Consider the following 12,501-nt stretch of genomic DNA (forward strand, 5'->3'; position numbering starts at 1 on the left):
ACGGCCCGAGTCTGGAGTCTTGACCCCTCCCCGACGCTCCTCCCAGCCACTGTCCTCCGTCGGATCTCGATCTGACGGAGAGCGCCGCACCCGGGGAGGGAATCTCGGCGGGCCGCGGCGCACCCTGTCGTGCGCGCTGTCCCGTTCCGGTCCGGATCGCACTGACCTGAACCTGACCGGCCCGCTCGCCCCAGACCTGCGCCCGGATCTTCTGCTCCAGCCTTCGTTATCCTTCCTGGCTGCTCAAAAAAAAAAAGCCTTCGTTATCCTGGTGCCGTCCAGCGCCCGGCGCTCCTCCCGCCTTCTCATTCCAAGTTCTCCTTCAGGTCCTGCGCTCCGCCGGCGCCGGAAGCGCGCATCCACCCGGATTCACACTGGTTCCTCCGTTGCTCTGGTAAGGAAGCCCTAGCTTGCATTGGTGGGTTCCCATTTCCGCCCGTTCTAACAGCTCCTCGTTCTGCTCTGGTCGATGGGAGCAGTCAAATCCGGATAGTTTTTTTTTGGCCCAATCCGTTCATTTTCTGTGATTTGCTTGCCACCCATTGCGCTGCGCCCTGCTAGCAACCGCTACGGAGTTGCATTGCGCTCGCATTTCCATGGACTCGTCGACTGCTTCGGCATAAAGAGAATAGAGGAGGTCTGGAGGAGGAAATAGTTTCGAGCGGTGGAGTGATACGGGTGTGCTTGGTCTGTGTTGGGTTGCCTCGCTGATACCATGTAGAAATTCGTATGAAGCTATGAATCGATTAGGTGGCGCAAGTCCATCAGGAGTGGATTTTAAGTTAGCTCCCGTGGCAGTTTTTTTTTTGGGAGCCAATCTCGCTAGGTTTTTTATGATGAAACAAAGGCTAATGTGTTTCGACAGTAGCTTTCGCTTCGTCATTCTGTGTGTGTTCTCTTTGTATAAATATTTGAAGCCTTACAGGTGTCCGTTTGCAATTGCCTACTCATCTCGGTTGCTGTCAGGAGTGTTACCACAGTCGTTCTTATACGCTAAAATTTCGCTTTCAGTCATCTTAGCTGTTCCCATCTTTGGTTAACAAACCCCAAGTTAGACACCACTCCTGTACGTTCGTACAGGGAAGTCCTCCTCATTTGGTGGGCAGGTTTGCACTTGGTGCCATCTAACTGTCCTTTTGAGTGGAATTCACGGCACTTGATGCCAACACTACTTCTCCTGAATTTAGTTGCTTCTAGTGCAGATTTGTATCCCTGTTTAGTGGGCACTGCGCAATACTAGGTTCATGTGATTCTGGACACTGGCATGGCATAAGGGTTGGTACTCGCTAGCACAAGCATTCAGCTATATGTTCTACTCTGTTATTGTTCTACCAGCATTCGCCGCCTTTTGTTTTTCTCAGGTTCCCCATCATAACTTTTTATTCTGGTGTCAACTTTTAGCCATTCCATATAAATGATTCTTTTATTGTGGCCAATTACTAGTTTGGTGCACCAATGCTCATTTTTCTTCAATCAGGGTTGAGGATCTCTCATAGATGACTCGAGCTTCCACTATTGATTTTGGACGGAAGAACCAGGATGAGCTCCATGGGTTAGGGCCACTGCGTCCAGCAAACATCATCAGAAATAAATTCCCTACGTTCAAGAATGGTTCAAATGGGATTATTATCAAACTGGCAGATAGCCCTGGAATTCCATCTCTTAAGGACGCTGTTGCCAAGGAGACAGCAGATCTGCTTGATAAGCATCAGCGCCTTTCAGTCCGTGAGCTCACCATGAAATTTGAGAAGGGTTTTAACACAGCGACCTTGTTGTCTAATGAGGTTTGGACTCCAGATGATAATTATTTAACAATTTGTTCATTTAGTGGAACTGTCTATATTTGGAGTTGTTTACATATCCTGAGCTTCCATGTTGTATAAATAAGCACTTATTCTACTATTATTCAGTTCTCGACTAGTGCAGTGGCAAACTGGCAGTAACTATAAATTATAAAGCATGCTTATTCCCCTCTTTAACTGCTTTTATCTTTCAGGTGAAATGGAGACATGCAGCTTTATTGGAGCGAGACATCCTTCTGAAGAATCTAAAAAGTGTATTGGAGTCACTGAGAATTCGAGTAGCGGGCAAAAATAGGGATGAAATTGAGGAGTCTCTATCTATGGTTGGTTTCTTCTTTTAAGTCATAGTAGATTCTTGCCAGAGATTTTTCTTTTGCTCCTCAATGGTTATTTACTTTTGAATTTGATAGCTTGTTTAACTTCCCCTTCTCTTTCTTCTTCATCTTCTTAAAAAAAATTCAAGTTATATTCTAAAGTGGTATCCTTTTGTTGACACCTAATTGTTCTGTACTTTCTGTAGGTTGATATTTTAGCAGTTCAGCTGTCCAAAAGAGAAGATGAATTGCTTCAGCAAAAAACAGAGGTCACAAAAATAGCATCCTCGTTGAAACTGGTGAGTTCAAATTTGCTAGTTTGGCAGGCAATAGCTTAGCCTTTGAATTTTTGTTATCAGGAGATGTGAATATGTTATCATTAGGATACCAATAAATTGAGATTTTTAGGACTACAAATACCTGCGAGAAATTGTTTTAGTATTTATGGTCTTTTCAGTGCTAGCTATTTGTTTCTAACTAAATAGCAGTCTCCATTTTTTTATTTTTCTGATAATATTTTCTTATATGGAAGCACATTCGAGCTTTCTCCATCACCATCCGGCACCCCATTTTGTTCATTCTTTTCAAGCGCTTCTCTGTTTACTGTCTTGCTGATAGGCTTCTGAAGATGCCAAGAGAATTGTTGATGAAGAAAGAGCTAATGCTCAGCTGGAGATAGAAAATGCTAAAGGTGCTGTACAGAGAGTTCGACTAGCACTTAAAGAACAAGAGAATGTATCTCAAAGAATTGAGAAACAGGTTGGCAATATCTAAAAATGGAAATATTGTGTTGCCTTAATTACTACTTGTATATCCATTGCATATTTACTTTGAACACATGGATTGAATCATTTCATCCTATTTACATATTCATATGCCCAGGTCTAATATGTCCTCTGATAAACCGACCTTTTTCTCAGTAAGCCTTTATGCTTAACTATCCATAGACATGTATCCAGTTTCGGCAAAGTAAATTCGCTATCGAGTATCGACATAACTTGGATGGTGACCAATAACACTGACCACTTAATTATTTTTTGTGTTTGCCATAGTCATTTATCTGACACCTTGTTTTTTTTGTTTTTTATCTTAACTGAAATTGTGAGCCTTAAACCCCTGACCTGTAGCTGTTTGTAGGTGTTAAGGGTTGATTTAATTTTCAGTTTGCAGTTTGTTCACTCTCCAGCTGTTTTTTTAAAAAAAAAGATGTTTCCAGCTGTCTGTTTAAAAATTGTTTCCAGCTGAAATGCACATATTGATAACCATTTCCTGTTCGCAATCTCCTAAGGATGTGGATGAATTGAAGGAGGAAGTTCAAGAAGCAAGAAGGGTGAAAATGCTGCATTGCCCAAGCAAGGTAAATCTAAATGCTTACTGCACCACACTACTGTTCAAATTGCAAGTTTTTTTTCCACATCTGGCACATTTCAAGCCCTTCATTGATTACATATGGATTTTATAGAGTACCTAATATATTTCAAGTCTCTGAATATGTGTCTAGGCAATGGACATCGAAAATGAGATTCAAGTTCTCCGCGATCAACTTGCTGAAAAATCCTCAGATTCTGTTTACATTTTGAAAAAGGTATACATCCTAAATCCATTTAAATGAAAATGAAACTGCTCATGTAATTCTGTGTGTATTTGGCAAACCTGTGGAGTTCTATTGTCCTTTTTTTTAAAAAAACTGATTCTATTGTCCTCTTACTTATTAAATTTTACTTTAGTGCTATTAACTGATTTTATTGATGCTTTCTATATCAGTTGGAGCTGCACCGACGACTTGAGGAAAATAATGTGCCTTTGTATGTGTTAGAGGGTCCTGAAACCTTAGGTTCAATGTTGCACATAGTTGTTCGGGACAATGCATCTGTAGATTTTTCAAATGCTTCAATTCAGTGGTTTCGCATACAACCTGAAGGGAGCAAGAAAGAAATAATTTCAGGTTGAACTATTTTCATCCTACAGAATACTTCATAATCTACATATCATAATTTTTTGACACTTGTTGCTACTTACACTTTTAGGTGCCATAAAGCCAGTGTATGCTCCGGAACCACACGACGTTGGGCGGTACATTGAAGCTGAAATCAAATTTGGTGGTCACACCTCAGTCGCAAAGACTGCTGGTCCAGTAGACCCTGGTATGTTTTCCTGATGTGCTATATGACATATTTAGTTGCTTCCATAATTGTGAATTTGTTACTTTGGTAACATTACTTTTATTAAGCAGCTGCAGGATTGGCCGATTATGTGGAGGCTCTTATGAGGAATCCTGAAACCAATTATAACGTACGATTTGGCATTCCTTGTTTGCTCTTTTTTAATGCACCCTGTTTTAATATCTATTAAAGCTTGGTTGAAAAGAATGCAAAAATGTGATGGCATCATATATTTCCTTACCATTTTTATCCCTCATGGCAGGTTGTTGTTCTTCAAGTGAATGGTGTTGCTCAGCCTGCAGATTCCCTTCATGTTCTTTGCATTGGGAGACTTTGGATGAGACTCACTAGAGAAAAGGCAGTCGTTGCGAAGGAATTCTATTCGTCGTCAATGCAGGTATTCTGTAGGAACCACTTCCAGCAATTGAAGCAGCTCACTTCTGGATCACTCACTGTAGGTTGCTGGTATTCTGAAACATAGGCTATATTCTGACCTAATTCCTGCTATCTGTTTTCAGCTCTGCGGTATGAGAGGTGGTGGAGATGCCGCCCCGCAAGCAATCTTTTGGCAACCCAGAAAGGAGCTGAGCTTTGTGTTGGGCTTTGAGACAACCAGGGAACGCAACTCAGCACTCATGCTCGCCCGGAGATTCGCCATGGATTGCAATGTAAGTGACCGATCTCAAGGGTGGCTGTCGCACCCTGTCGTACCGCAAACCGCTGGTTGTGAGATCCCTGGCCAATTTTGCTGTCTGAATATACGCCCTGACCAATTTTGCCGTCTGAATATACGCAGATCATCCTTGCTGGCCCAGGGGACAAAACTCTGTGGTAACGAGCAGCCCACTCTGAAGACTGACATGCAGTAGTTAGATACCTGATCTGATCTCTGAGTAGTTGGATTCAGTTTAGCAGCGTAGTTAGTGCCTGGCGTTGGCACCGACCGATTCATTTCAGTTTAGCCACTAATTGCATTGTAGTTACTTACAGGCTAAGCTCTGTGTAATTCTTCCCCCGAACTCCTAGTACCCGTAAATATGATGTGCCTCTCTGTTCTCTGTCCGATCTCCAAGTTCCTTGATTTGGCTGACCTTGTTTGGACATATCTAACTCGCATGGACCCTCAGCTCAACGTCAACCAGTCCGAGCGGTCAGTCCGGCCTGCGAAGCACGGAAACCTGGTCAGAGACGAGCAGCATGACTACCCATCACACACACGGCTATATATGAGCTCCAAAATGATGGTAAAAATGCTTAAATGGGCTGTAACTGCAAACCGAATGATCCATCCTGTACATGGTCCGATTGAAAAAAACAACAACAAAAAAACGGTCCGCTCCACAACGCCTCACTCGGATAAAACAAAAAAAATATATGATGATTTAGATCTCACGTGATATAATTATCAATTTGAGAGAATTGCCAATTTAACACTATAAAAAATAGTCTTTGCCTATTTGATACCCAAAGTTCATTTTTGCCTATTTGATACCCAATGTTCATTTCTTACCTATAGGACCCCATGTGTATTTTTTTGTTGCCAAACTAACACTGCCGTCACCTTCTGTTAGCCATCACCGTTAGAAATTGGTGGGACCCACCCGTCAGTTCCACCCACAGTCCAGCCTCCCCTCATCTCTCTTCCTCCTTCACTTACACACTGGACCCACTGTCAGATTCATCTCCTACCTCCAGCGCCGCCCTGCTGCATGCCCACGCACGGCCAATCTGAGACCATGCCGGGCCTCCATGGCTGCGCCGCCCGCCTCCGTGCCCGCGCGGGGCACCTCCGAGGCCGCGCTACCCGCCTCGGTGCCTGCCTCGGGGCCGGGGCTGCGGAGGAACGGCGGCCACTGGGGCGCCGGGGACAGGGCGGAAGAAGGGGAGCGGAGGCGCGCCAGCCCGCGGGCTCGCCGGCGAGCTGTGTGGTGCTGCCCTGGCGCAGAGAACACGGGGTGGCGCACAGGGGCAACGCGGCGGGCGAAGGAGGTGGCGCGGGTGGTGGGCCCAGGCGAGGGCGCGGTGGGCAGGGGGTGGCGCGGCCCGTGGGCACCGGTCGGAGCAGAGAGAGAGAGAGAGAGAGAGAGAGAGAGAGAGAGAGAGAGAGAGAGAGAGAGAGAGAGAGAGAGAGAGAGAGAGAAGCAGGCGGTGACGCGGCGGCCGGGGCAGGGCACGGTCGAGACGGAGAGAGAGAGCAGAGGGAGAGGAAGAGGGCTCGGGACAGAGAAGCGCGCGGTGCTGCGTGCGCGGACGGCGCGGCGAGCAGAGAGATCTTTTCCCCATCCAAAGACAGTATACGCAGAGACGAAGTAGCATCTCGAACGGTGCTGGAGGTACAAGGTGAAACTGACGAGTGGGTCCCACTATTTTCTAACGGTGATGGCTAACATAAGGCGACGGTAGTGTCAGTTTGGCAACGAAAAATGGACTTGGCGTCATATAGGTAAAAAATGAACATTAGGTGTCAAATAGGCAAAGACTATTTTTTCTAATGTCAAATTGGCAATTTTCTCTACCAATTTTGAGGATCCAAATATGCATTTTGTGAGTTTGCTTATCTAGATATGAGCTAAGTTTACGGATCGATGTTGCATTTTACATTTACACCATTACATGGATGGTGTATTGATGTTGTTAAAGGAGCCCTTGCTCTGTAACCTAGGTCCTAGCTCAAAAACCCACAAATCTTCGTAAAAATTCGTGCAAATCTTCGTTTGTGAGATATAAAAATAACAATTTTCAAGTCAGAAAGCTGTCAAGATGATTTGTTAGAAATTTATTATTTTTATATCTCACAAACGAAGTCGAGTTTGGACAAAATATTTTATAAGGTCGTGTATCATCATATCATCTACTTGTATGATTTTTTTGGTGAATTTAGACGACTTTTTTTACCGTGATTTGCACAGATTTTTACGAAAGTTGTGATTTCTTCCCCTGATTCTTTCCGGCACACAATAAGTCTGGAGGCTTACATATATATATACGTACATGCGCATTGGTCGTTGTAGACGTATGCACACGCACCTTGTTCCTATGAACATTTTTAAAACACTAGGGCCTATAAAACTAAAAGAAGAATAATCGGACAATACGAGCACACGTCCTCAATCGAAGAAGACTCATCAAATCTGTTGGGTAGGTTTGGGATACTGTTCAACTAATAAGCTATAAACCGATTCGCCAAGCAGATGCTAGATTGGGTGCCTCTTTTCATTAAAGTCAACAATGTGCATTTGAGCTTGGAACGTGTCACACGGAAGCTGGCTACGCCGTTGTGTTTTACTCCTGTGTTAATAAATGTATTAGTTGTTAGTTTTTTTGAAGATAATCTCCAACTAATCATTCCTCAGCTAAGAGATTTTCCCTAGGCCAACCTACCTTACCATCATGCATGTTAGCTTGCAGACCGTATTAACTTTGCTACATATACTTCTCGCACTAAAGAAGACAGCAGCAATACAATTACAAGGTACAGTACATACCGAAAGCACAATACATATATGTATATATACACCCAAGCAAGGAGTAAGCATGCACAGCCCCAAGTAAAGCAAGAAATGGCCGGCTCCGACCACAGCGCCCGCCGGATGCCGTCCCTTCCGTGGACAGTGACCATCCAGGCCGCCGCTTTCGCGTTCGCGCACCGCCTGGACGGCAGCATCCGGCGCTCCCTCTTCTGGCTCGGCGACCTGAAGAACGGTGCCACGCCCACGCCCCGCTCGGACGCCCCGGACGTCCGGTCTGCCGACGTCACCATCGACGCCTCCAGCGGCCTCTGGGCGCGCGTCTTCTCCCCCCCGGCGTCGTCCGCCGGCGAGGCCCCGCTCCCCGTCGTCGTCTACTTCCACGGCGGCGGGTTCGCGCTCTTCTCCGCGGCGTCCCGCCCCTACGACAACCTCTGCCGCGGGGTCGGGGCCGTCGTCGTGTCCGTGAACTACCGCCTCGTCCCCGAGCACCGTTACCCGGCGGCCTACGACGACGGCGTCGCCGCGCTGCGCTACCTCGACGGCATTGCGCCGCCGGACGGCCTGGCACCGGTCGCCGTCGACCTGTCCAGCTGCTTCCTCGCCGGCGACAGCTCCGGTGGCAACATGGTTCACCACGTGGCCCAGCGCTGGACGTCCATGTCGGCGACGTCGTCGTCGCCACCCCCGCGCCTCCGCCTCGCCGGCGCCGTCCTGATACAGCCGTTCTTCGGTGGGGAGGAGCGGACGGGCGCCGAGCTGGCCTTCGACAAGGCCTGCCGCATACTGACGGTGGCGCGGGCAGATCGCTACTGGAGGGAGTTCCTGCCCGAGGGCACCACCCGCGACCACCCGGCGGCGCGCGTGTGCGGCGACGGCGTCGAGCTGGCCGAGGCGTTCCCGCCGGCGATGGTGGCTGTCGGCGGGTTCGACCTGCTCAAGGACTGGCACGCGAGGTACGTGGAGACGCTGCGCCGTAAGGGGAGGGTGGTGAGCATGGTCGAGTACCCGGACGCCTTCCATGGCTTCTACGCGTTCCCTGAGCTCGCCGACTCCGGCAAGTTCGTGGAGGACATGAAGCTCTTCGTGGACGAGCACAGGCCCAAGCGTCTAGTTTAGATGATCTGGGCGTCTGGCCTGGAGCATGCACGTGGAATAATCCACGAAGTGTCACGCACTATAAAATTAGAAGATGGTATTTTCAAAAAAAAGGTTAGAAGATGTTCATGTTTGGATGATGCCGACGGCAAGCAATAATCCAGCACGGAGAGAGAGAGGGAGAGATGCCGCACGCAGGTCTAGCCCACTCCGTTCGGTCCATAAGGCCCGCAAGGATAAGAGGAGACAACAAAATAAAATAGATAACTTCAAACTTACTAAACTATGAATTTTATCAAAACTAGATGTAATTGCGGTCATCACTCCACAATTCCATCGCAATCAATACAAAGAACGAATGACCAAGTTCTCACCAATCAAGCATTAAAAACACACTGTTTAAACTAATTAAAAACAAAGAACGAATCACCAAGTTCTCACCAATCAAGAATTAAAAACACACTGTTTAAACTAATTAAACTATCACACTTTAACGATAGTTCTCGAACTAGCGAACTAGCGATTACAAACCATGACAGGACTCTTCCTAAGACCCTTAAATCTAAAAACTACTGGTAGCGGGTGCGGTAGTCGGGATCTCCGTAGCAGACACGCTTGCGTGTGGGTGAACATTCCCAGTGGTCCTCATCGTCCTCCAACTGGGGCGGCTCCTATACTCCCTGCAGACGAGCTTCCAAGATCTGATTCTGACGACGCAGCTTCTTTAAATCATCCTTGGCTTCATCCAGCTCCACTCCTGCTGCATCCAGACCAGTGCTGAGGGCGGCAACTAACTCCTGTGTTGCATCCATGGTGGGGTTCCTCTCCTCAGGGGGTGGAAGAGGAATCTGAGCACTGGCCGCACCCCTACTGCGACATGGAAAGAACCTGGGAGGTCGCAAGCTCCTCCCAGTAGATGTGGCAGATCCTCGATTGAGCTCTCCTGGCAGCTTCACTGATTCCTGCCTGCAGAGATCTCCTAGGCACAGCTGACACGCGCCACTCCTCCTGTTGTACTGGCACCTCCTCCTGGGCGGGTGTCTCCTCCTGGACGGGTGTCTGAGGGTGCTGGAAACGACGAGGAGATCCACGGGTGCTCTTCCTAGCAATCTGGCGAGATCTGGTCATATGTAGCAGCGCACAGAACAACAACGAAACAGAAATTTTTGCTTTTATCAACAGAGTTTTACAACTTATTGAGAAACTTTATTTAAAAGAATTAAACAAAATTAATAACGCACTCCAAAAATAATTAAAAAAGTTTTCAAGTAAGCAAATAAGAACAACCCCTTTTAAATAAATGAATAAAGGCATGGCTTCTAATATATACCTTAATTTCCGACTAGTTCTAACTTGGATAACATCTTACAGTCAATACTGCTCTAATACCACTTCTGTCACACCCGGTTTATGAGAGAAACCGAAATACATCTCGTATGTATGCCAGGATCAAGTTTCATACACACGATAGATAAATAAAGTGAAATACCATTACAGTGCCATACGAAAGAGAGAATATAAGAACATTATTACATGACTGACAGTCTTAATCTTAAACAAATAAATAGCTTCTCAGAGTAACAGCGGAATCATCTTCATCACAGGCAGTTGACTGGGAGATATATGCCTAGAAATCTTTCAAAGTCTTTAGGATACTCCGGGCAATTGTTATCTTGGTCTGAACAACATTTTTGCAAGAGTGAGTACATTTATGGTTGGTACTCAATAAGTGGTAGGGAAACAACTATATTACATGCAAGGCTAAGTCAAGGGTAAGGCTGACATGGTTTGACTGCGATGAGCAATTTTATTTGGGCAGAACTTTCTTCTTTACAATTTCCTTAATGCGCATGAATGAGAGATTACAGCACTTAGTATGAGCATATCTGCCTATGGAAGAAAGTTCGTATCGTCGAAAGCCGTTAGCTACAACCTTTGATTGTGGTATCCAAATAGGAAATTCTATCCAGTCCCTCACTCTTAGCTTTCCTCCTATTACTGAACATATCTCCAACAAACTTATCGAATACACCATAACCCTTATCATAGAGATAGCCACGAAAAGGTCTGACTTTATATCAATATCAAATTTTCTCAGCATATTTAAGTTCCTCTGAATAGTAAACTACCAGTGGGGAAAATTAGCAATCCAGTCTTTCCTGATCGATAAGGAAGGAAAGGCTTATTCAATGTTTCAGGACAGTCAACATATGCCTCGATAAAGCCATACAGTTCCTATAGCGCGAAACCCTGTAAATTACCATCCCATTTAGCTACACCTATCGGCATTGGGGATGACTTCATTAGAAATGGATACAGAGAGTGAACGTAATAATATAACAAATTATCACCTCTAGGCATATAGACATCAGCATGACCTCCATAGTATCCCCTATGAATAAACTCCTCAGCAGTCCTATGAGGAATAGCTATAGGTGTACTCATCTCATTATAATAATCCTTCCTAAAGATCGTTAGCGCTAGAGAAGACAAGGTAATCTTTGTAGTAATATCAAGCTCGTAAAGACTCCAATAGATATTTTGAGCTTGAAGAATAATACCACCCAGCAGATATATGTCCGGCTTCATATACTCTACCAATTCCCTCTTTCAAGACGCTAAATTATCCAAAACTACAGACGTATGATCTACTTCACCTTTACTACCGAGCTCTGGGCGGAGACTTTGACCTAAAGAACTTAAAGAACCTGGGATGGGAGTAGCTTTAATGAATCACGAAACACCCATCCTCCTCTTACTCTCAAAGCGGACTTCCAACTGATAGAGTTCACCATTTCTCATTAAAGGCTTCAGTTCCCATCCATGAAGGCTTATTACTTATCATGTGGTTTATCAGAAGAATACCATCTTCTCATGCTAAGTTATGAAAATACACTACCTTTATCTTTTTTATTATCCAATTTCACCAGAGAACAAACATAATCAAGAAAGGAATTCAGCATCATTCTACTTCTCACCTCAAATCGATCGGACATAAAATAGTATGAACTAAACCACCAGCTAATAGATCCTTTAGATGGATGGAAGCACAAATAAAGAATTGTACCTACCAGACCAACCTTCCAGATAAAGAACGCATGGTTCTTCAACAAGCCATATAATCTAGTATCTCAGGTAATGAAGATACCAATGAATACACATCCGGCAGAAAAGTCGTAGATACACCAAACTCCGAAGGCAGCAAAAGATCAAGAGATTCTAGCTCAGAGAAAGGTTCAATCAAGCTGGCAAGAAGAAGAACAAAGTAGCTTCTTCCCCCCTCTTGAGCACCTGTTGCTATCAAGGAGGATAAGTATTGCTCAGAGGATGCAGGCTCAGATAACTTGATACCAATCGCTTCCTCCACTTGGTTGAAAAACCCTGAAACCATACTTCACAATCCCAAATAATTCGCTTAGGAGTCAGTACATAAAGATTGAATTTCATTCATTTCTTCAATTTGTTCTCCTCTTCTAAGTTTATAGCATTCGTGCTAGCTTCATCGATATTACCCACCGAATAAAAGGCCTGTTCGGGTAGACCGTCTAATTCTCCGGAAAGGATCAGTTGAAACCCCTAATTGTTTATGCAAAACCAACATTCTTTCCTACAGAACCGGTAAAAACTTCTGCCACAAAGAAGGGTTATGATTGGTTGC

The 12,501-nt window shown here is 45.4% G+C and overlaps 2 protein-coding genes across 6 annotated transcripts; both read left to right on the forward strand.

The window, feature by feature from the left end:
• The first annotated feature begins 237 nt into the window (after positions 1 to 237).
• LOC120661993 (stomatal closure-related actin-binding protein 1-like) lies at positions 238 to 5,341 on the forward strand. 5 transcript variants are annotated; one of them, XM_039941037.1, is made up of 14 exons: positions 500 to 1,106; positions 1,203 to 1,275; positions 1,478 to 1,784; positions 1,997 to 2,125; positions 2,323 to 2,415; positions 2,735 to 2,875; positions 3,405 to 3,473; positions 3,618 to 3,701; positions 3,881 to 4,061; positions 4,144 to 4,260; positions 4,350 to 4,408; positions 4,541 to 4,675; positions 4,797 to 4,946; positions 5,075 to 5,341. In XM_039941037.1, exons 3-14 carry the CDS (start codon positions 1,497 to 1,499, stop codon positions 5,111 to 5,113), a joined length of 1,485 nt encoding a protein of 494 aa, XP_039796971.1. In that variant the 5' UTR covers positions 500 to 1,106; positions 1,203 to 1,275; positions 1,478 to 1,496; the 3' UTR covers positions 5,114 to 5,341. The 5 variants fall into 5 exon arrangements, with proteins under 5 accessions (XP_039796968.1, XP_039796971.1, XP_039796970.1 ...); XM_039941033.1 differs by having other exon boundaries at positions 501 to 1,106; positions 1,203 to 1,361; XM_039941034.1 differs by lacking the exons at positions 500 to 1,106; positions 1,203 to 1,275 and adding an exon at positions 238 to 394.
• Positions 5,342 to 7,814: 2,473 nt separating this feature from the next.
• On the forward strand, positions 7,815 to 8,864 carry LOC120662952 (probable carboxylesterase 18). Its single transcript, XM_039941995.1, has one exon. The coding sequence runs from the start codon at positions 7,839 to 7,841 to the stop codon at positions 8,862 to 8,864; it is 1,026 nt and encodes a 341-aa protein (XP_039797929.1). The 5' UTR covers positions 7,815 to 7,838.
• The last annotated feature ends 3,637 nt before the right edge of the window (positions 8,865 to 12,501 follow it).

This window comes from Panicum virgatum, chromosome 2N (genome assembly GCF_016808335.1).
Source record: "Panicum virgatum strain AP13 chromosome 2N, P.virgatum_v5, whole genome shotgun sequence".
In the NCBI taxonomy this organism is placed as follows: Eukaryota; Viridiplantae; Streptophyta; class Magnoliopsida; order Poales; family Poaceae; genus Panicum; species Panicum virgatum.